Source organism: Lissotriton helveticus, chromosome 12, assembly GCF_964261635.1.
Source record: "Lissotriton helveticus chromosome 12, aLisHel1.1, whole genome shotgun sequence".
Lineage (NCBI taxonomy): Eukaryota > Metazoa > Chordata > Amphibia > Caudata > Salamandridae > Lissotriton > Lissotriton helveticus.
The window spans coordinates 831,442,939-831,465,141 of record NC_136073.1 but is presented as its reverse complement, the minus strand read 5'-3'; the positions used below and the strand labels follow the sequence as shown (position 1 = coordinate 831,465,141).

General features: G+C 47.5%; 1 protein-coding gene across 1 annotated transcript in view; it reads right to left on the bottom strand.

The window, feature by feature from the left end:
- TMPRSS9 (transmembrane serine protease 9) overlaps positions 1-22,203 on the bottom strand; it is a 124,065-nt gene that overhangs the window by 4,989 nt on the left and 96,873 nt on the right. The window contains exon 14 of the mRNA XM_078668825.1: positions 11,938-12,203. Within this exon, the coding sequence (XP_078524951.1) occupies positions 11,938-12,203 (266 nt within the window). The remainder of the gene's footprint in view (positions 1-11,937; positions 12,204-22,203) is intronic.

Genomic DNA, 22,203 nt, shown 5'->3' with positions numbered 1-22,203 from the left:
GACTGAACGTCGCAAAGACAGGAATACCAATTATCAGGGGTCCCATACACACCATGCTCCATTTTTTGTGGACAGCGACATTGGGCATCATCCCAGCACAGACTGTAATAATCATGGGGTGCAATATAACAAATTCGCTTTTCCACACCAGCTATAAGCGGTAAAAAAAAATCTGATTCTCAATTCATGATTCTGAGTACCCCACTTACAGATAAGTGATTATGTCCGATCTAACCTATTAGAACTTAAGTTTTGTCCAGGCTAGATTTCTGCAACATAATGAATGCCAGTGAAGAAATGTATATGCTGTAAAAGATATAAAATCAAGTCTCTGGACTCTTCTTTACCATTTTATATCACCCTGGCTTTGAAAGACCTACAGTGAGTGATGGAGGTTTAGAGACAAATATTTAAGTGGAGGAAGGAGAGTGGTGAGCCTTGAAGGGTTCCACACAAAATAGGACTAGGTCACATTTCAAAAAGCCAAGCTGAATAGCTTGTTTATATTCAGTCAAACATTTTGGAGTCTTTTATGCTACCCCGACACAGAGACCAACCTCTCCAGTAGGACACTGAAATCTTCTTTGACAAATGTAGCACAGCGATCTACAATGAAGAGGTAGGTGTAGGAAGGTGGATATCTGACTATGGTTACCCCCAAACTTTTTGCCTGGTGTTTAGCTGGTTTTTGACTTAGTTGGCCTGGGATCCTGCTATTCAGGGCCCCAGGCTAATTGCTCTCTCTGTAAAATGGACTCCATGTACCTTAGGTACATACACAATTGGAATTGGTTCACCTTATTGGCCCCTGTGACAGTGTACCCCAGGTACCCAAGGCATTGGTGCTTCCAAGGCCTACCAGGGGCTGCAGCATGTATTATGCCACCCCTGGCCTCCATATTTGACACAACTGGCTGATCACTCAGCTGTGGTAAGGCGGTGTAACCACCCCTTACTTAGGTATAGTATGCCTATATTTAACCTAAAATGGACACATATATTCCTATCAGCCACTCCTATGGAAGGCCTCATCAATCCTGGAGGCAGAGTGCTTGGAAATATGTGAGATGGTGCTCTGGCATGAGCTGAGCCTGTCTGCAGCTTTCGGAACCATGTCCTTTAGCTGTTTCATGATACTGCCATACCATATACTCTTAAGTGCATTATGAACCTCGCGGTTAAATGCTATCTTTGGTTTGGCTTTATCAAAACATGTCGAGTAAGGTGTCATACGAATTGGAATACTACCCCCTCGCCAGTTCTGGCGACGGGGGTAGCATTCCACCCTTCTAGAAGGACACGACATGTCCCCGGAAGCTTGTTTCCTTCCCAGTGTAAGAATTGGCTTTTGTAGTCTGGTCTGCCCTGTTCCCATGATGCACTGGGCCAGGGACAGACTAATTTGCATACAGCCAGGTTCTGAAACTGGGATGGTGCAATGAGCTAAAAAACGGTGTTGGATTTAGCCCTGATCTCTTGACTGGGTGAGAGTATTCTGCTTAATTCAGAGACTCTGTCCATCACCACCCCTTGTTGTAAATATTTTTGTCCACCCTAAGCGTGGAAGGGTATACTCAGATGTGAGTCCCTTGCTCATTGCACCATCAGGATTCAAGCAAGCCGGGCCGAAGACGGCTGAAATGCCAGAAACCGGTCCCCGGAAGCTTGTTTCCTTCCCAGTGTAAGAATTGGCTTTTGTAGTCTGGTCTGCCCTGTTCCCATGATGCACTGGGCCAGGGACAGACTAATTTGCATACAGCCAGGTTCTGAAACTGGGATGGTGCAATGAGCTAAAAAACGGTGTTGGATTTAGCCCTGATCTCTTGACTGGGTGAGAGTATTCTGCTTAATTCAGAGACTCTGTCCATCCCCACCCCTTGTTGTAAATATTTTTGTCCACCCTAAGCGTGGAAGGGTATACTCAGATGTGAGTCCCTTGCTCATTGCACCATCAGGATTCAAGCAAGCCGGGCCGAAGACGGCTGAAATGCCAGAAACCGGTCCCCGGAAGCTTGTTTCCTTCCCAGTGTAAGAATTGGCTTTTGTAGTCTGGTCTGCCCTGTTCCCATGATGCACTGGGCCAGGGACAGACTAATTTGCATACAGCCAGGTTCTGAAACTGGGATGGTGCAATGAGCTCAAAAAACGGTGTTGGATTTAGCCCTGATCTCTTGACTGGGTGAGAGTATTCTGCTTAATTCAGAGACTCTGTCCATCACCACCCCTTGTTGTAAATATCATCAATCCTGGAGGCAGAGTGCTTGGAAATATGTGAGATGGTGCTCTGGCATGAGCTGAGCCTATCTGCAGCTTTCGGAACCATGTCCTTTAGCTGTTTCATGATACTGCCATACCATATACTCTTAAGTGCATTATGAACCTCGCGGTTAAATGCTATCTTTGGTTTGGCTTTATCAAAACATGTCAAGTAAGGTGTCATACGAATTGGAATACTACCCCCTCGCCAGTTCTGGCGACGGGGGTAGCATTCCACCCTTCTAGAGGAACATGACATGTACCTAACCTGAACCCCGGTTAAAGTTAAACGTGAGCCTTAGCATCACAAAATGGATGCTGCCACCACAGACACAAGTCAGACCTCCTGCTGCTGGGAGTCCTTCCAGCGAGGGAGGCTTGGACAAAGGGTTTCCTGCCTTGGGAGGTGCTAGCACCACCCCAGACAGGATTTTGTGTATTGGGTAGGACAGGGCTGAATAGAATCAGACATGCCTGGGGCACACAAGGTGTCCCTGCGAATTTGCCAGTTCAAACCGGTGCTGGGGCTCTCCAGCCCCAGTCTTGGCGCGAAGCTGAACAAAGGAAAGGCGGTGTAACCGCCCCCCTTCCTAGTCCCACCCAGAGGAGGGACCTAGTAGGTGATCCGGCCCCTAGAATTGGAATAAGAGTAGGAGCTGTGTCCCAGGACTTCAGATCATCCTGAACTCGACTTGAAACTAAGAAGAAAACTGGACTTCGACATTCTGCTGCACAGAAGACTGAAGAGAATCTCCCTTGTGGCCAAGGAGTGACCACCCTGTGAATACAGGCACCAACCAGCAACTCGACGTCTGCTTTGCCGCCGCCTCCCGCCGGGGCCCGCGCCCAGAGCCTGACGAGACCCAGACTCCCAGACATCTCAGAGCCCGATCCACAGTCCCTGAAAAGAAGAGACCCGTGGAGGCACCGAGAGACGTGGGACCGGACCTCTTGAAAGACCCCCGAGAAGCTGACTGCGCAGCACCCGAGGCACCCTCAATGCTGTGCTTTGGGGTTTGAGAAGCCCCGACACCGAGCAGCATTTGCACTAAAGATCAGCCCCCCAGCATCTCCACGATCTGCGCGGGGCCCTTTTGCACTTCGCCACGCCATCCCGGCCACTTGCCACGCGGCTAGCGGCCATCTTGGCAACGAAAACTACGAATTACAGCGCTGGTCTGGTTGCTCCAGACTGGCCCTTGCTCCCCTGAAAAGGAGCACCCGCTCTGACCTTGCTGGTCCGAGTGAGAAGCTTGCATTGATTCCTGCATGGCTTACATTAGCCAAGGCCTGTTTGCTCCAATGAAGTTGCCGACACCGCCATCAGCGAGAGCCTTCGTGGGACAGCTCCTGATCGACTCCTGGACGTCCTTGACCTCTTCGTGTCCACGTGGCTGCAGAGACAATCTTCACTTCTTCACCTGTTTGCACCCGACATTGCCTGGTTCCATCCTGGTTCCACGGTAGTCACTGGCTAGTGACTTTGAACATTGTCCCCTCCGCTTTCAGGTCTTCACCTCTTCAGATCCACCCTTGGATCCCCCGGAACTCTCCTCGACGACCCGCCTGCAGCATCTTCAGCTCCAAGCACCATCGACCTGCGTGACGAAACCCAACACTACTTCGCACCTGTGCACCCGCTTCCTGTGGGTGAGGTAACTCAGCAACGCCGGTGTTCCCACACTGGTATACACCTCTAGTGCCTGTGTCTAAAGTTTTGTCCTTGTAGGTCCATCGGAAGGTTCCTTAAACACTAACTTTGTAACTTTTACGCACCATTGACATTGCATTGGTGCATGCGTGCGCTTTAAGCGCTGCACCCGATTCCCGCGGGCCTTTCCCGACTTCATCACTGTTAGTACCGAACAGCTCCAGCGATTCCCCAGGCCTCTTTCCTTTCCCATTAGTGGTTCTTATACCACTATTTTAGTATATGGTTTAAGTGGCCCCTAGGGCTCATCCATATTGTGCAACTTTTGTGTATTTAAACTGTGTTTTGTTTTAACGCATTTGCTTCTGTGCTCATAAAGAGTATAGGGGATAATTGTAGAAATAAATCTATATATATTTTCAATATATATCTGTGTGGTGTCCTTTCATTTGGTATTCAAGGGGATTGTGTATGGTAAAACGGCTTGCTTCACATGCCTTTACAGAGTTTAGCCTAAGACTGCTTAGTCCATGCTACCCCTAGGATAGCTTGTCTATGAGGTTGACTTACAACCAATCATCATAAGGGTTGCTTGGCATGGTACAAGGTGATCACTAGAACTAGTGAGCAGCATATACCAGGCCAACTTCTCACATTGGTGAGCAGCGGATTGGGATTTGAGCTTGCTGTTGTTTTACCATTACAATCTTTGAGAGTATCATTTGAAAGATCATACAGGTACCTGATAGGTACATTAAAACTAGCCTAGTATACTTAAGTTCTACTGAACTTAGTTGTTGTAGAGGATAGGGAGTAGCACACCCTGACTACAACTACTAGATAGGTTTAGTAGGTAAACACCAGAGTAGGTAGATTGCAACATATCCACCCACACTAGAGCAATGTCTGGAGCAGAGGGATCCACTGGACCTATCTCTGTTGAGAGTGACCCTCGAAGGGCACCATCCAAATTTGCTATCTTTAATTTTAAAGAACTGAGGCAGCTGTGTTCCTTAAGAGGAATCAAAACGGGTCCTACCCCTACAGCAGATCACCTCAGAGAGCTTTTAGAAAAGTCTGACGCTCTAAAGACCTCCAAACCAGGCCCCTCAGGGACTGGAGATGGAGGCTCTCCCTCTGAAGATGATAACACTGATGCCCCTGTCCCTGTCATCCAGATAGATGGGGAAAACCAGAGCACTGGAGATACTCAGCCTGAGGAAGAAGAGGAGGAGGAGGAAGAACGTGGGTCTGATGATGAGAGAAATAGTCAGGTGTTAGTCAGCAGGCTTAACCAGGCTAACTTAAGCTTCTTTGGGACTGAAAGTGGGTCCAACCCATTCAGACCCACAAGTGGACTTAACCAGGAGCCCAGGAGGAGGAGGAATCACTCAGGTGAATCCAGTACCTCCCAAGCTTCTAGAGGTTCTCATGGTCACTCCAGAAGAGTGATGTCTAGCCCTCAGAGAAGGGAACATGAGGCCAAAATGAGAGAGGCTGAACTTAGGATCCAGAAGCAAGAATTAGAAGTTGCCCTGGCCAAAGAGAAACTTGCTAGAGCAAGGCAGCCTAGAGAGAGTGGATTAGGATCCACTGGTGGCAGCACTATCCCTAAGGATAAAGACAGGTCCTATGACAATAGAAACCTGAGAAAGATTGTGCCCCCTACAAAGCTGGGGATGATATCCACAAGTGGATGACTGCACTTGAGAGAGCCTGCAGAGTACAGCAGATCCCTCATGAGCAGTGGGCAGCAATCTTGTGGCTCTCCTTTGAAGGTAGAGGCCGAGACAGACTCCTCACAGTTAGTGATGGGGATTCTAGAAACTACCTGGTCCTGAAGAGTGCTCTGATTGATGGGTTAGGCTTAACCACTGAACAGTACAGGTTAATGTTCAGAGACACCCAGAAGACACAGACTCAGGACTGGTCTGAATTTGTTGAATGTGCCACTAAGGCTCTGGAGGGCTGGGTGCTGGGAAGTAAGGTTACAGACTATTCAGGATTGTATAATTTAATTATGAGAGAGCAAATCTTAAGTAATTGTCAAAATCAGCTTCTACATCAGCACCTGGTGGACTCTGATCTGACCTCTCCACAAGAATTGGGTAAGAGGGCAGACAAATGGGTCAGAACCAGGATCAGCCCTAAGAACCAGGGTGGTGACCAAAAGAAAGACTACCAAGCCTCAAGAGAAAGGTGGGGATAAAACCAAAGAGAAAACTTCCCCAGGGCCCCAAAACTCCAAGGATGGGGGTGGGTCCCAAGACACTTCCTCTACACAGAAAAAGCCTTATTGCCATGCCTGTAAACAGGTTGGCCATTGGAAAACAGACAGCTGTTGTCCAAAGAATAGTAATAAGGAAAACATACCTCCAGGTAAAGCTCCAACACCTCCTGTCACTGTTAGCAGTGGTCCCCCAGGTGATGAGAGCACCCCCAAGAATTTGGGTGGGTTTACCTTTGGAACACAGGTGGACTCTGGCCTAACCAGGTCCCCAACTGATCTTGTCTATGAGACTGGCATGGGGTTTGCCAATTTCACTGATTGCCCAAATACTTTGAGTAAGTATAGACAAGAACCCCTCATCAATGGCTTGAAAGTTGAGGCCTTTAGAGACACAGGGGCTAGCATCACCATGGTGGCTGAATGTCTAGTCCCCTCAAGGCAACTTTTACCGGATGCCAAATATGAGGCGACTAACATTGATGGAATAGAAACCAAACATCCCATGGCAGTAGTCAATCTTAGCTGGGGAGGTGTCACTGGCCCAAAGAGAGTGGCAGTGTCAGCAAACTTGCCTGTAGATTGCCTACTTGGTAATGATTTGGAAATCTCAGCCTGGGCTGAGGTTGAACAACAAACCCATTCTAGAATGGCAAATCTCCATGGAAAGGTTAGTGGGGCTGTGATGGCTACAGCCCCAATCCAAGATGTCCTTCCTGAAAAGGTTGGTAGGGCTGAGCAAACCTCAGCCCCATCTTTAGCTAACTTCCCTCCTGAAAAGATTAGCAGGGCTGTGATGGTAACAGCCCATACCCAAACTGAGTCTCCTCCTGAAAAGGTTGGTGGGGCTGTGATGGCCACAGCCCAAACTCAAGCTGATACACGTGTTGTGAAGCCTGAAAAGATGGATCACTCCACACAAACAGAGAGCATTGAGGAGGAAGAGAAATCTCCCTCTCCCCAAACTTTAGGAAAGGATCAGCCTCCTCAGGGAACTGACCTTACCCCTGATGAAGGAACTGCCCCAGAGGTGGTCAGGCCTAGCCTGAGAGAGCCTCTGATGTCAGTGGACCCTTCTCAGGTGGGACCCAGTCTGGAGCAGGTTTCCTGCCCCTCTCTACCTTGCCTTAGTCAACCCAGGGCTGCAAAGGACAAGAAGGACAGTGAGCCCCAAAGGGCCCCCTGTCAAATAAAGCACCCACATCAACAGATTAGGGGCACCGAAGCTAGCAGCCCTAGCCAGGTGAAAACTTTAAAAACTCCTGAGGGATCCCCCTTAAAATTAGTTAGGGACCTCCCACAGATGGATTCTGTTGGGCACAGCCAAACCAGGGACCCAAAGGGCCCAAACCTGAACTGTCCCTCCAGTAAGCCAACCAAGGGGAGCCAGCCTCTAGCTTTAGGTAGCCAGAGGTTGACCCTGAGAGCACAGTGCAACTCAGTCAAAGAAAGAAAGGCCTACATGGTGGAAAGTGATTGGAGGAAGCTGAGTCCTACAGATGAATCTCACTTCAGTACTCCATCTCAACATCAGCCTTTAACTTTGCCAAGACACACCACAGGTAGAGATTCCCTATGGTGGAGACCCTCAGATACCCTTAGGGTGAGGGATTGCTTAGTGGACCATGAGACAGGGGGTAACCAAGCCAGAGCTGGTGCTTCCTTATATGGCCACTTAGGCAATATAGGCTTACCTGGTCAAGGATAGCCTTATCTCCTTTCGCCCGGGGGGGGGGGGGGGGGGTGTAGGAAGGTGGATATCTGACTATGGTTACCCCCAAACTTTTTGCCTGGTGTTTAGCTGGTTTTTGACTTAGTTGGCCTGGGATCCTGCTATTCAGGGCCCCAGGCTAATTGCTCTCTCTGTAAAATGGACTCCATGTACCTTAGGTACATACACAATTGGGATTGGTTCTCCTTATTGGCCCCTATAACAGTGTACCCCAGGTACCCAGGGCATAGGTGCTTCCAGGGACTGCAGCATGTATTATGTCACCCCTGGCCTGGCCTCCATATTTGACACAACTGGCTGATCACTCAGCTGGGGTAAGGCGGTGTAACCACCCCTTACTTAGGTATAGTATGCCTATATCTAACCTAAAATGGACACATATATTCCTATCAGCCACTCCTATGGAAGGCCTCATCAATCCTGGAGGCAGAGTGCTTGGAAATATGTGAGATGGTGCTCTGGCATGAGCTGAGCCTGTCTGCAGCTTTCGGAACCATGTCCTTTAGCTGTTTCATGATACTGCCATACCATATACTCTTAAGTGCATTATGAACCTCGCGGTTAAATGCTATCTTTGGTTTGGCTTTATCAAAACATGTCGAGTAAGGTGTCATACGAATTGGAATACTACCCCCTCGCCAGTTCTGGCGACGGGGGTAGCATTCCACCCTTCTAGAAGGACACGACATGTACCTAACCTGAACCCCGGTTAAAGTTAAACGTGAGCCTTAGCATCACAAAATGGATGCTGCCACCACAGACACAAGTCTGACCTCCTGCTGCTGGGAGTCCTTCCAGCGAGGGAGGCTTGGACAAAGGGTTTCCTGCCTTGGGAGGTGCTAGCACCACCCCAGACAGGATTTTGAGTATTGGGTAGGACAGGGATGAATAGAATCAGACATGCCTGGGGCACACAAGGTGTCCCTGTGCATTTGCCAGTTCAAACCGGTGCTGGGGCTCTCCAGCCCCAGTCTTGGCGCAAAGCTGAACAAAGGAAAGGGGGTGTAACCGCCCCCCTTCCTGGTCCCACCCAGAGGAGGGACCTAGTAGGTGATCCGGCCCCTAGAATTGGAATAAGAGTAGGAGCTGTGTCCCAGGACTTCAGATCATCCTGAACTCGACTTGAAACTAAGAAGAAAACTGGACTTCGATATTCTGCTGCACAGAAGACTGAAGAGAATCTCCCTTGTGACCAAGGAGTGACCACCCTGTGAATACAGGCACCAACCAGCAACTCGACGTCTGCTTTGCCGCCACCTCTCGCCGGAGCCCAGAGCCTGACGAGACCCAGACTCCCGGACATCTCAGAGCCCGATCCACTGTCCCTGAAAAGAAGAGACCCGTGGAGGCACCGAGAGACGTGGGACAGGACCTCTTGAAAGACCCCCGAGAAGCTGACTGCGCATCACCCGAGGCACCCTCGACGCTGTGCTTTGGGGTTTGAGAAGCCCCGACACCGAGCAGCATTTGCACCAAAGATCAGCCCCCCAGCATCTCCACGATCTGCGTGGGACCCTTTTGCACTTCGCCACTCGGCGCGCCATCCCGGCCACTTGCCACGCGGCTAGCGGCCATCTTGGCGACGAAAACTACAAATTACACCACTGGTCTGGTTGCTCCAGACTGGCCCTTGCTCCCCTGAAAAGGAGCACCCGCTCTGACTTTGCTGGTCCGAGTGAGAAGCTTGCATCGATTCCTGTGTGGCTTGCATTAGCCAAGGCCTGTTTGCTCCAATCAAGTTGCCGACACCGCCATCAGCGAGAGCCTTCGTGGGACAGCTTGTGATCGACTCCTGGACGTCCTTGACCTCTTCGTGTCCACGTGGCTGCAGAGACAATCTTCACTTCTTCACCTGTTTGCACCCGACATTGCCTGGTTCCATCCTGGTTCCACGGTAGTCACTGGCTAGTGACTTTGAACATTGTCCCCTCTGCTTTCAGGTCTTCACCTCTTCAGATCCACCCTTGGATCCCCCGGAACTCTCCTCGACGACCCGCCTGCAGCATCTTCAGCTCCAAGCACCATCGACCTGCGTGACGAAACCCGACACTACTTCGCACCTGTGCACCCGCTTCCTGTGGGTGAGGTAACTCAGCAACGCCGGTGTTCCCACACTGGTATACACCTCTAGTGCCTGTGTCTAAAGTTTTGTCCTTGTAGGTCCATCGGAAGGTTCCTTAAACACTAACTTTGTAACTTTTACGCACCATTGACATTGCATTGGTGCATGCGTGCGCTTTAAGCGCTGCACCCGATTCCCGCGGGCCTTTCCCGACTTCATCACTGTTAGTCCCGAAAAGCTCCAACGATTCCCCAGGCCCTAGGCCTCTTTCCTTTCCCATTAGTGGTTCTTATACCACTATTTTAGTATATGGTTTAGGTGGCCCCTAGGGCTCATCCATATTGTGCAACTTTTGTGTATTTAAACTGTTTTGTTTTAACGCATTTGCTTCTGTGCTCATAAAGAGTATAGGGGATAATTGTAGAAATAAATCTATATATATTTTCAATATATATCTGTGTGGTGTCCTTTCATTTGGTATTCAAGGGGATTGTGTATGGTAAAACAGCTTGCTTTACATACCTTTACAGAGTTTAGCCTAAGACTGCTTAGTCCATGCTACCCCTAGGATAGCTTGTCTATGAGGTTGACTTACAACCAATCATCATAAGGGTTGCTTGGCATGGTACAAGGTGATCACTAGAACTAGTGAGCAGCATATACCAGGCCAACTTCTCACAGTAGGTCCCTGTGGCGACTATTTCAAGAGCATTGCTCCCCAAATCAAGAAGGGTAGTTTCCATCCAATGCCCCGGTCTGAAGCATTTGAAGAATTAATATTTTCTTCATTTAATGGTTGTCTGTGGTACTTTCTATTAATTTTGACTACAGAAGGGAGTTGGTGATGCGGTGACAAATGTTAGGGAAAGTAGGGTCTGCTGCTAGCTTTTTCAGCAGTTGGAAGATGATTGTGTGTTTCTTTATGGACTCAGCGGTTTTGACCTCCCTTTTAAGATACTTCGATTATGGGGAGAACTAAGGAGTCTCCTTTATGCAGGGACCCCATTCTACCAGTGCGTTATAGGTGTCTGCGGGTTGAGAACTGTAGTCGTCAATAAGCTGATTACCGGAGGGATTTGAATTTCTATAGCTAACTAAGTCTGGATGGACTAGGGATATCTTACACCAAGTCATATCTTTCAATATGCAATTGCTTGTAGTGATTTTTCGTCTTTAGGTAAGGGTGAGGAGGGGTGGTTGAAAAGGGCCAAAAATATGCCCCATCCATAGGTAGTGTTAAGCTCAACCTCACAACCCTTGAATGAATACGAATGTGAAATTCCACATCATAATGTGGCATTTCACATTCGTAGTTGTGATGTACAACATACAAATCTGTATATATTCTCAGCATCGATTTAGTGGGGTTAAAGAGGTGAATTGTTGGGTCATCCAAAAACATGATGAATTGGGTGTATATATTAGGTTTACCGCAACCTCTAGGACATTTGATAAATGGCTGCACTTATGTGGGTTGACTGTAGCAACTTAGGGTCGTTAAACAGTCTTTTGAAGCTTCAAAAGATTTTTACAGTGAAACACTGTGTAAGATGCAAAGTAGTTGAATAGGTGTAATGGTTTAGATTTAACAATCCTCTACGTATGAAAACTAGCTCTCCAACATGAGCTAAAACCCATTTTGTTAACATCAAATGTTTATCCAAAGTTTCTAAGTGATACTTACTTTATTCAATAATTATTATTACTGATTTGAAATAGATCCAGGTTTTATTGGCGCTATGAGTGAACGTTGCTGGCATGCCTTGAGTTTTGAACATATTTTACAGGAGGTGCATTAACTCATGCAACAACCCCATCAAAATATGCATTTTAGATTGAGATTTCCTCTATATTAATTTCTACACAAAGAATTTTGTTAGTTTGAGGGTCAATTTTGTGGTTAGTGCTCAAAGGAGATCTTACATTTCTTCCAGCTCCGATCTGGTGTGTGGAATAATGATTTGGAGTGAATCAAATGCATTGACAGTTGAGTATTCTTAGAGCCGTACCTCCTTCCTTAGTGGATCCCCATCCGGTGATGAAGCACTTGGTCCCTTCCCTGAAGACGTGTGTGGCGTCGGGCAAGCAGATAGGTTTAATAACATTGTTGAAGCCCAGAGGCATTGGGAGTTCCAGCAGGGCCACATCGTTGTCTAAAGTGTAGACATTGTAGAAAGGATGCTTATGGATGCGGTAAATTTTCTCAACCCTTCCTTCAATGCCGTTCAGAAATGGGGTTCCCAGGTAGGCCATCCACAGCTTTGGGTCACTGAAACTAAGAATATTTAGAGTAGTTACCCTAAGAAAACTTTGAGGCTTTACTTCTTACAACTCACAAGATCCAAGTTTACTGAATTAGTGTACATGGTGATGACAAACGCACTATGTTTGTTTAAATAACTCTTCCTCTAAAGAGCGAACTGCCAGTTGAGAAAAGGCTAAAGCAATCACTTTGTACATTAAATATTTCATTCTTGATACCACTCTCTGACCTAACATATACAACGGACCTTCAATATAGTCAGATCAATTGCATTTTGATGTGGTAAATTCTAGTTTGTGGTTTTCTGACAAAAACAAATGTTGTAAATTTTAGTTTTTTTAAAAACCAATACCATGGAAAAATAAATTACAAAAACATTGAGAAAAGAACACTAAAATATTACCTGTATTGATGATCTTGAATAGCAACCATCTTAGATTGCAAGCATATACCTAATGTATCTTCAAATGGTTTGGATGTGAGGTAAATACAATTTTATCTATTGTCAAACAGACATGCTGGCTCACTCACTATTCTAAAATGGACTGTGTTACAGTACCCTCACACTTTTTCCCCACTTTGTTGCTAGATGCCGTGGTAATTGATATGAAAGTGTACTGGGCCCTGCTAACCAGACCAAGCACCAGTACTCACTCTCTCAAACTGTAAATGTGACTTGATATACCCAATTGGCAAGGTACTTTTACAGTCCTGCAAGTCCCTAGTATATGATACCAATGGTAAACAGGGCAGGGATGTAAAAGGTGTGCCAGGGCTGCAGCATGTATTGTGCAACACTGCACAAGCTGCTTGCCTGCTCCAGTGCAACCCTGACACACCATGTGTGACAGGGTCACCTCACTGTGTTTAATATATATCAGTCACCTCTAAGATAGGCCTCCTATAGCCCATGAGGCAGGGTGCCTTATATTATGTGTGTGGGAGTATATGCACAAGCATATACTACCCCGTGGTAGTGTTCTAAACGTAATTCATGGGTTGGCATTAGTACATTACCTATATGTCCAGCTCTGTGATGGCCCGGCCGATTTCTTTAATGTTTGGTGTCAAACACCGTACATTTTAACCCCCAACACCCTGTTGGTGTTTAACCAGCATGTATCCAGGTGGCACTTTAGACAGTACCCACCTTGTTAACCAGTGTTCCTGTGCCTTGGCGGGCTTTTTGGAAGCCCTGCCGCCAAGACAGGAGTCTGACCTCATGCTGGGAAGTGTGTGCCACTCCCAGAGGTCAGAGACATGACACCTCTGCCCACACAGGACGGCTGGTGAATTGCACCACCGGTGTGGCAGTGAGCCTCAAAGGCTTCACTGGCACCACCGAAAAAAGGACCTATGCCCCACTCAAGGACAAAGCCTCCCCCTGGCACGGTTTTTCGCTGACCACACCTCTAGGGGCTGGCAGCTGAGGTGTACAACTGTGGATGGTTCTGGCCATTTCGAATGTAGGTTTAGAAACAGGTTCTGACTAAGTAAATACATTTATTGATTCAATTATTAGAAATTGTTACATGGACCTCTGTCATTAAAAAAATCATCATTTCATTTAGTACATTTCAAACAGTTTCACAGGAGCTACAATAGGAGTCCATAAAAACGTAATATATGCTCACTGATTTGAGGCGGAGGTCTCCCTTTACACCAAGGCTCAATCTTTGCTTATGAGTTCTTTAAGTTGACGTACAAATTTCGCTAGTCTAGTCAATTTTGCAGCGTGACCGAGAACCTTTCTGGATTTACTATGCTGTGCATTATTCCACCATCTAGTGGCTGTGTCTGGAATTGTAGTAATTTTTCTCTCTTTTTTTTTCATGGCCCAGGTGGGTGTCGACATACCACCATTCGGTGTCCTTCGTGACATCAACGTGCTTCCTCTGGAAGCTCCCACCTTTGGTTGCCATCTTCAGGTTCTTTTTTCTGCCATTGGGTCTGGATCATTACCGAAGAGTTCCAGAGATTTGGAGAGAGAATCAACGAAAATAGCAGAAAATCAACAAAAATCACAGATTTCAACACACCCGACTACAGGTCAGGTAACCGGGACGACGAAGGACAAGGTTTTCACCCGAGATCTCTACGTTCAACGGAAAATGCGCACACAGGGGGCCCCCTGAGCGCCGAGGTGGACAAAACACCTTTCAAGTTTTAAACCAATTGCCACAACAAGTACACCCAGAAGGACCAGCATCCAGTCTGCAACCTCTGCTTGCCACTCAACCACAACAGCGAGGACTGCAACGCGTGCTCGGCGTTCACACCCAAGATCCTCAGAGTAAGAGAGAGGCAGAGAAGGGCAAACTACACCATGCAGGACCAAGGGCCACCTACATAGGGGTCTCTCCAGTGAAGAGGAGGACAACATCGCCGAGGGAACGGTGGACTGCACTGTTGTCGAGGTCCAAAAGAAAATGTTGAAGGAGGTAAGAGTCGTTGTCCCCTAGACACTCGAGCGACACTTGTAAGACTGAAGCAAAGTCCTCGAAGGGAACATTGCCGTTGAAACACTCTGCGAAAGCAACAGCACCCAAGGACAAGCAGCCCAGCGGATCCTTTGAAAATGACTCCCAGACGGCGAACCCACGAACAATCTAGGGTGTCGAAGGATGCCCTTGAAAAGGACACCTCGATGCAGAGAAAAGAAGGGTCAACAACAACAACGACTTCGAAGCGAAGTGCTTAAACTCTCGACGCCGAACAAGCTGCCGAAGAAGAAAAGGAGGCTCGAGGCCGAAATGGCGAGCATCCTGCAGCGAACAAAGGACTTCGACGAAAGGATGAGACAGTACACCATCCCACCGAAGCCCACGGCTGAAGTCGAAAGGGGGCAACGAAGACTCTGAACAGCCGAAAACGCCAGTCGAGGAACAGGAGGAAGAGGCCCTGTATTACTGCGAAGGCGAGGAGGATTAGCAAACCTACCAGGACTCGATGTCCTTGGAGGCACAAGGCTTGGAGTGGCATCACCTTGACGCCGAATTACCGGAAGAAGTAGACACATACTCTTCGAGGCCTTCACCGCCAGACGTTATAGGGGTCTATAATATGGTCGTTAAAAAGGCTGCAGAGACATATGGAGTGAAATTGGAGGAGAAGCCCAAGGAATGTTTTCTCCTGGAAACTCTGTTAAACAAACAAGGAGTCAGTTCCTGCCAATGCTCCCTAGTGTGCTGGACCAGGGCAGGCAGGCTTTCAGGGAGCCAGCTGTATGTAAATCAGTGACCCCGAGGACAGAAAAAAAGTACAAGCACTCCTCAAAGGACCCTGCATACACTCAGGGATCAGTGCCAGCGGATTCAATAATTACAGCAACGGCTAGGAAAAGGGCCAATGTACCCACAAATGCCGGACCACCTCCAGACAAGGAGTGTAGAAGGATGAACCTCATGGAGAGGAAAGTAGAACGGAGTGAAGCGATTCAATGGCGCATCGCCAACTCAAACACCCCAATCAACAGGCCTGCATACCAGCACTGGGAGGAAGTGGGGTAACTGCTGAAGCATCTACCAGAACAGTACCAGGAAAGGGCAGTCCACCTGGTAGAGGAAGGGAAAAACATGGCTAACACATGTTTAAAGTCGGCCTTGGATGCAGCGAAGAAGTCCAGCAGGCAAATGATGATTGGGGTGACGGAGAGAAGAAAAGCATGGCTTAGGATTTCAGGCTTCAAGCCGGAGGTACAGAACATCATCCTGAACACACCCTGTAACGGAGAGCAACTTTTTGGAACGCCAGCTCAAAAAGGACAATGAGACAGCAAGGTCCATGGGAGCACTGCAGTTCAGAGGGATGAGAATGGATACACCCTCAAGAAGGCCAAATGGTAGGGTAGGCAACCTGCCTCGTACATCGCACCAAACCTTCCAACAAGGTTATCAAGAAAACGGCCAGCAGCAGCACAACTGGAAGTACCAGCCACGAGACCAGTCCTTTTGAGGGTGCTCAAACGGACGAGAACAGGCATGGAGAGGAGGGCAACAACCCACCTCCAAGTGACTTCGCCTTACACCCACCCTATCAACACCTCTAGGGGAGCATCAACACATAAGACAAAACCTGATTTTACAAAACAAACAGTTCCTTGAACACATAACACCAGTAGGAGGCAGAATAAGGGACTTCCTCCAGGACTGGAAGAAGGTCACAACGGACAAATGGATACTAAACATCATACAATACGGCTACTGTATAGAGCTAGAAAAACAACCTCCAAACAACAAGGTGCACTCAGCGAAGGAACTTTCGCTCTTGCTACTAGAAGCGCAGGAACTGCTGAGCAAGGAGGCAATAGAGATAGTGCCGTACAAGGAGAGGAACAAGGGTGTATACTCCACCTGCTTCCTAGTACCAAAAGTGGACGAAACGCTAAGACCTATTCTACATCTAAGGTTCTTAAACAAGTTCATAAGGACGCAAAGATTCAAAATGACATCTCTACAAGAGTTAATACCACAAATACAAGAAGGGGATTACATGGCAAATATAGACTTAAAGGACGTGTACTTACACATTCCCCATCAACAAAAGACACAAACGCCTAATAAGGTTAGTGATCAACTAAACTCACTACCAGTTCACAGTACTGGCATTCAAACGCAAATCCGCACCAAGGGTGTTTGCAAAATGCCTAGCAGCGGTAGCAGCGCACGTAAGAAGGCAAGGGATACACGTATACCCCTACCTCGACGACTGGCCCGTAAAAGCAAGCTCTTACAGCTAATGCAAAAAACACATCCAGCAAGTCATACAAATGCTAATCCAACTGGGTTTTTCAATTCATTTGGAAAGTCGGCAATAGAACTGGAACAGGTCAAGATATTCTTAGGGACAGAGATCGACACCATACAAGGCAAGGTGTTCCCTAGCACAAAGAGAACTATGGCAATACTGAAGGAAACATGTCTTTACTGCAAGGGGAAAGTCCTGGCAGTGAGGACGGTGAGCAAACTAATGGGAATTATGGCGTCATGCATACTCCTGGTCCCAAATAATAGACTCCACATGAGACCATTCCAGGAATGGATACAGCAGCAATGGTCACAGGCAACAGGGAGTTGGGAAGATCTAGTGGTTGTCACACACGCAGTGCATCAGGAAATAGCGTGGTGGAACAAGGAAAACATATCACAGGGGAAACCATTCACACAGCCAACTCCAGCAGTGACAATCACAACAGACGCCTCCCAGCTGGGGTGGAGCGCGCACATGAACAAACTCAAGGTGAGGGGGTTATGGTCGCAGCAGGATGCGAGCAAACACATCAACTACCTAGAACTAAAAACTGTGTTCCTAGCCTTAAAAGCCTTTCAGAAGGAGCTGTATGGAAACAGGGTGTTGATCCAAACGGACAACACAACCACCATGTTCTACATCAACAAACAAGGAGGAAGACAATCAGTAGCACTATCAGGGCTAGCACCGGAAATATGGACATCAGCCATTCCGCTTAGAATAGACCTACTAGCAATACATCTCCCAGGGAAGGACAATGTGGAAGCAGGCAGACTCAGCAGGCAGACGTCAGCTTCCCACAAATTGGAGCTCAACCAATAGGAAATGGAAAAACTTTTCCGGAAGTGGGGTACACCACAAATAGACCTATTTGCAACACACCAAAATGCAAACACTTCGCATCCAGACAACCAGACCATCGGTCCCAAGGGAATGCGCTATGAATAAGTTGGTCAAACACATTTGCATACGCTCCCCCCCCCCCCCGATATACCACTGATACACAAGGGTACTCAACAAATGCAGGATCAGCAACATGTTGCTGAAACTAGTAGCACCTCAGTGGGCAGGACAGTCCTGGTTCTCACAAATAGTGGAAATGGTGCAAGCACCAGCACACAGATTCCCAAGAAGAAGGGACCTGTTAACAATGCAGAACGGAAGGGTGCTACACCCAGAGCCAGAGAGCCTCAGCCTAGCAGCATGCCTCCTGAAGACCTAGAGTTTGCACTACTCAAACTACCAGCAAGCACAATGGCAGTGCTCAGGGAGGCAAGGAGACCTACCACAAGAAAGTGCTACGTAGCAAAGTGGAAAGGATTCTCCGAATGGTGTATTAGGGAGAAACTACAAAGAAAAATCACAAAGGAATCAACAGTACTAAAATACTTAACTTAACACCTACTACAAAGTAAACTAAGCTACACATCCCTAAGGGTGCACTTAGCGGCGATAGTGGCTTGCACAAGAGGAGAAATAGGAAAAAGTTTCTTCACCTCCCCAGTAGTAAAAAGATTTCTAGAAGGAGCAACGAGAATCGCACATCCAAACAGAATGCCAGTACCAGCATGGAACGTCAACGTAGTGCTAACTCAATTGATGAAGGCACCATTTGAGCCTATTCACAAGGCTACACTGCACATGCTCCCGCTAAAGACAGCCTTCTTGGTAGCTATCACATCGCTACGAAGAGTAATTGAATTGCAAGCGCTAACACTTCAAGAGCCCTACCTGCAAATACACAATGATAGGATTGTAATGAAAACAGACCCACACTTCATGCCAAAGTTGGTGTCATGGTTCAACATCAATCAAACAATTCAAATACCTAGTTTTTTCCAAAAATCAGCCAGAAGCACAGAAAGGGCGCTACAGACACTGAACGCCAGGAGGGCTGTAATGCACTATATAGAAAGGACAAAGGAGTGCAGAAAGACAAAGCAGTTCTTTGTTTCCTTTGCCAGCAGTTTTTTGGGACGACCAGTTACCAAAAATACCATTGCAAAGTGGATTGCTCAAACCATACAACTCTGCCACAAACAGGCAGGACAACTGTTACAAGGAGCAGCTCATGCTCACTCAACAAGGAGAAAGGAGCAACAATTGTGTTTCTAGCAAGCACACCTATTCAAGACATTTGCCAAGCTGCAACATGGTCTTCGGTGCACACGTTCACTAAACACTACTGCGTAGATATTCAAATGAACAAGGAAGCGCAAGTGGGACAGAAGGTCTTACAACACATTCAGTAACCAGAGTTCATCTTCCACCCAGACACCACAATAAGGACAAACCGCTTCAAAGTCTATGCACAGCATAGTGAATCCAGAAAGATTCACGCTGCAAAACGTATAGTTTCTTACCTGTCAGTGTAGTTTTGCAGCTTGAAGACTTTCTGGATTTACTAGCGATCCCACCCTCCTCTGCCAGGAAGATGAGACGGGAGGAAAGGGATGTAAACTGGAAAAGACTTTAGAAAATAAGAGGTAAAACAAGAATAACACAAGACGAGAAAAAAGAATACGAAGATGGCGACCAAAGGTGGGAGCTTACGGAAGAAGCGCGTCGACGTCACAAAGGACACCAAATGGTGGTATGTCGACGGCCACCTGGGCCCTGACAAAAAAAAAGAGAAAAAGACTACAATTCCGGACCCAACCACTAGATGGCGGAATAATGCACAGCATAGTGAATCCAGGAAGTCATCAAGCTGCAAAACTACACCGACAGGTAAGAAACTATACGTTTGCATGGGGATCTGTAAGTTAAAAAGAAGCTTCACTGCATCTAGAGAGGCGCGGGTGGAATATTTTAAAAACAAGGGTTTTAATAAATTGCGGCGTGCGTGACTCAATTCAGGGCAGATACAAACTACGTGGGCCAGATACTCCTCAAACTGATGGCACAGTCTGCAGGAGGAGACCCCCTCTAGGGATTTCCAACAGGTTAATGTGTCTTTTATTGGCATAACCATTTGTCTGACTGACAGGATTTGCTTTAGTATTGATCTCTTCAGAGCTGAATCAAGGTATGGCTGCCTCAGTTTGTCCTTCTAGGAGCTGGCTGGAAACCCAATATTGCTGCTAGAGGACTTTATAGTCCCCAAGTCATCTCGATTAGACAATAGTCTTACTTGTTTCCTTAAAATGGTTTCAAGCAGTCCCAGTTGATGAATAAAGGAACCCCAGTTAGACGGATCAAGGTGCAGTTCAGTGAGGGCAGTTGATAGGGCATCTGCCCAAGGATTTTGCCTAGTTTTAGTGACATACACCCACAGCATGTTGTCACTACTGGGGCGGATAAGCTAGAGGACTACCTGCCCATTGGCTAGTAGTCCTCACATACACTAAATCTAGGATTTAAGGGGCACCCCAGAACTTTAGATTCGATGTGAAACAAGAAGAGATCTGTGTCTGTACACTAGCAGAGCTGCACAAAGGAAAGGAGCGAAGTACTGCCCCTGTGTCAGTCACCCTGCACCCACTAAAGCACAATTCGCCCAGGACCAGAGACCGGTTCAAAAAGGAAAAGTGAACTCCTCTGCAACCTAAGAACTTCACAAGATCTCCCTAGGACTAGAGGTACTAGTCCCCTGTGGCTGGCAGAACTCAACTGCACTTACATGACCACCAGGAATGTCTGCCGGTCTCCGACGGGTTTCTGCCCGAAGAAAAGTGGTCAGCTGTCTTCAAGGAGCTGTGAATTCTACCCTCTGCAAGACTCAAGTGTCTATGCTGCTCACCTGCACGAAGAATAAAAAGGACGCAGTGTTTGCCGGTGCCAAGGCTTGTGTGTGGGTTGCCTGCGTGCCCACTGCTTTCTTTGATGCTTTTAGAGGAGAGACCAACCTGCACCAACAACCATCCACATCAGTAGCTCTGTTGTAAGGTGCATTTAAATGCCTGTGTATTGACAGCTCAGTGCACCTCTGCACTTGGGTTCCCCGAACCATGTACAATTATACTGACTGTAGGAGAGTAGGGTCTGCTTCCTATGGTTACCCCCACTTTTCTTGCTGTGTTTCACTGTTTTTTTCGACTTTAGTCTGGCTGTGGCCCTGCTAATCAGGATCACAGCTTAGCTGTTCTCTCTCTAAATTGATACCATGTACTTTAGGTACATACCAGATTGGTTACTGGGTTACCGTTGTGAATCCCTGTAGCTGGTACCCTAGGTACCCAGGGCATAGGTACACCAGAGGCCTACCAGGGGCTGAAGCATGTATTATGCCACCCCTGGTTAGCCTTCCAAAATGGCACCACAGGTCTGCACCTGCAGCCTGGGTAAGGTGGTGTAAGCACCTCTTACTAAGATATAGTATACCTATATCTAAATATATATGAAGTCACTCTCTCCAGTACAACAGAGGTTGTCTCCCCTCAGTCAACCAAGATAACCAGAGACACAGCGGAAATCGGCAGGTAAAATTTATTTAAGAACAGTGGCAGAACCGGTTTCGGCTGGTGCCTTCTTCAGCTGCCTAGTCCATACGCAGTGTTGACCCACACAGGGATTCCTTATAGGCTCCTCCTCACAGTGAAAGGTGGGGCTCACCTGCATTGAGTTGCCGCCTCGTACGCCGTTTTGGGGACTACCAGTCCCAGACTGCACCGTACTAGCACTCTATGCAATCTAAATATATATATATATAGACACATATTAACCTATAAGTCACTCCTATGGCAGGCCTTGACAATCCTGAAGGCAGAGTGCTTGGTTTTGTGTGAGAGGGTGCCCTAGCATGAGCTGAGCCCCTGTGCAGCTTTCGGAAATACCTCCTTATAGCTTTTCTATGATATAGCCATACCATATACTCTTTTAAGTGCATTATATAATCCTCGTGGTAAATGCTAACTTTGGTTTGGCTTTATCAAAGCATGTCGTGTAAGGTGTCAAATGCTTTGGAATACTTCCCCCCCCCCCGCCAGTTCTGGCGGCGGGTATAGCATTCCACCCTTCTAGAGGGATAAGACATGTACATACTGGTAAACCCGGTAGAAGTTAAACAGAGCCCCAGCATCACAAAATGGATGCTGCTGCCACAGGCCTGAGTCTGCCCTCCTGCTACTGGACGAAACTCCGGCAAGGGAGGCCTGGACAATAGGTTTCCAGTCCAGGGAGGTGCTGGCACCTCCCCAGACAGGCTTTAGTGTATTGGGGCAGGGTGGGTTGCATTCAGTGAATGCTTTTCAGACCCTGCCTGGGGCACACAAGGTGCTACATGGATTTCCCAGTTCAAACCGGTTGCTGGGGCACGCAGCCC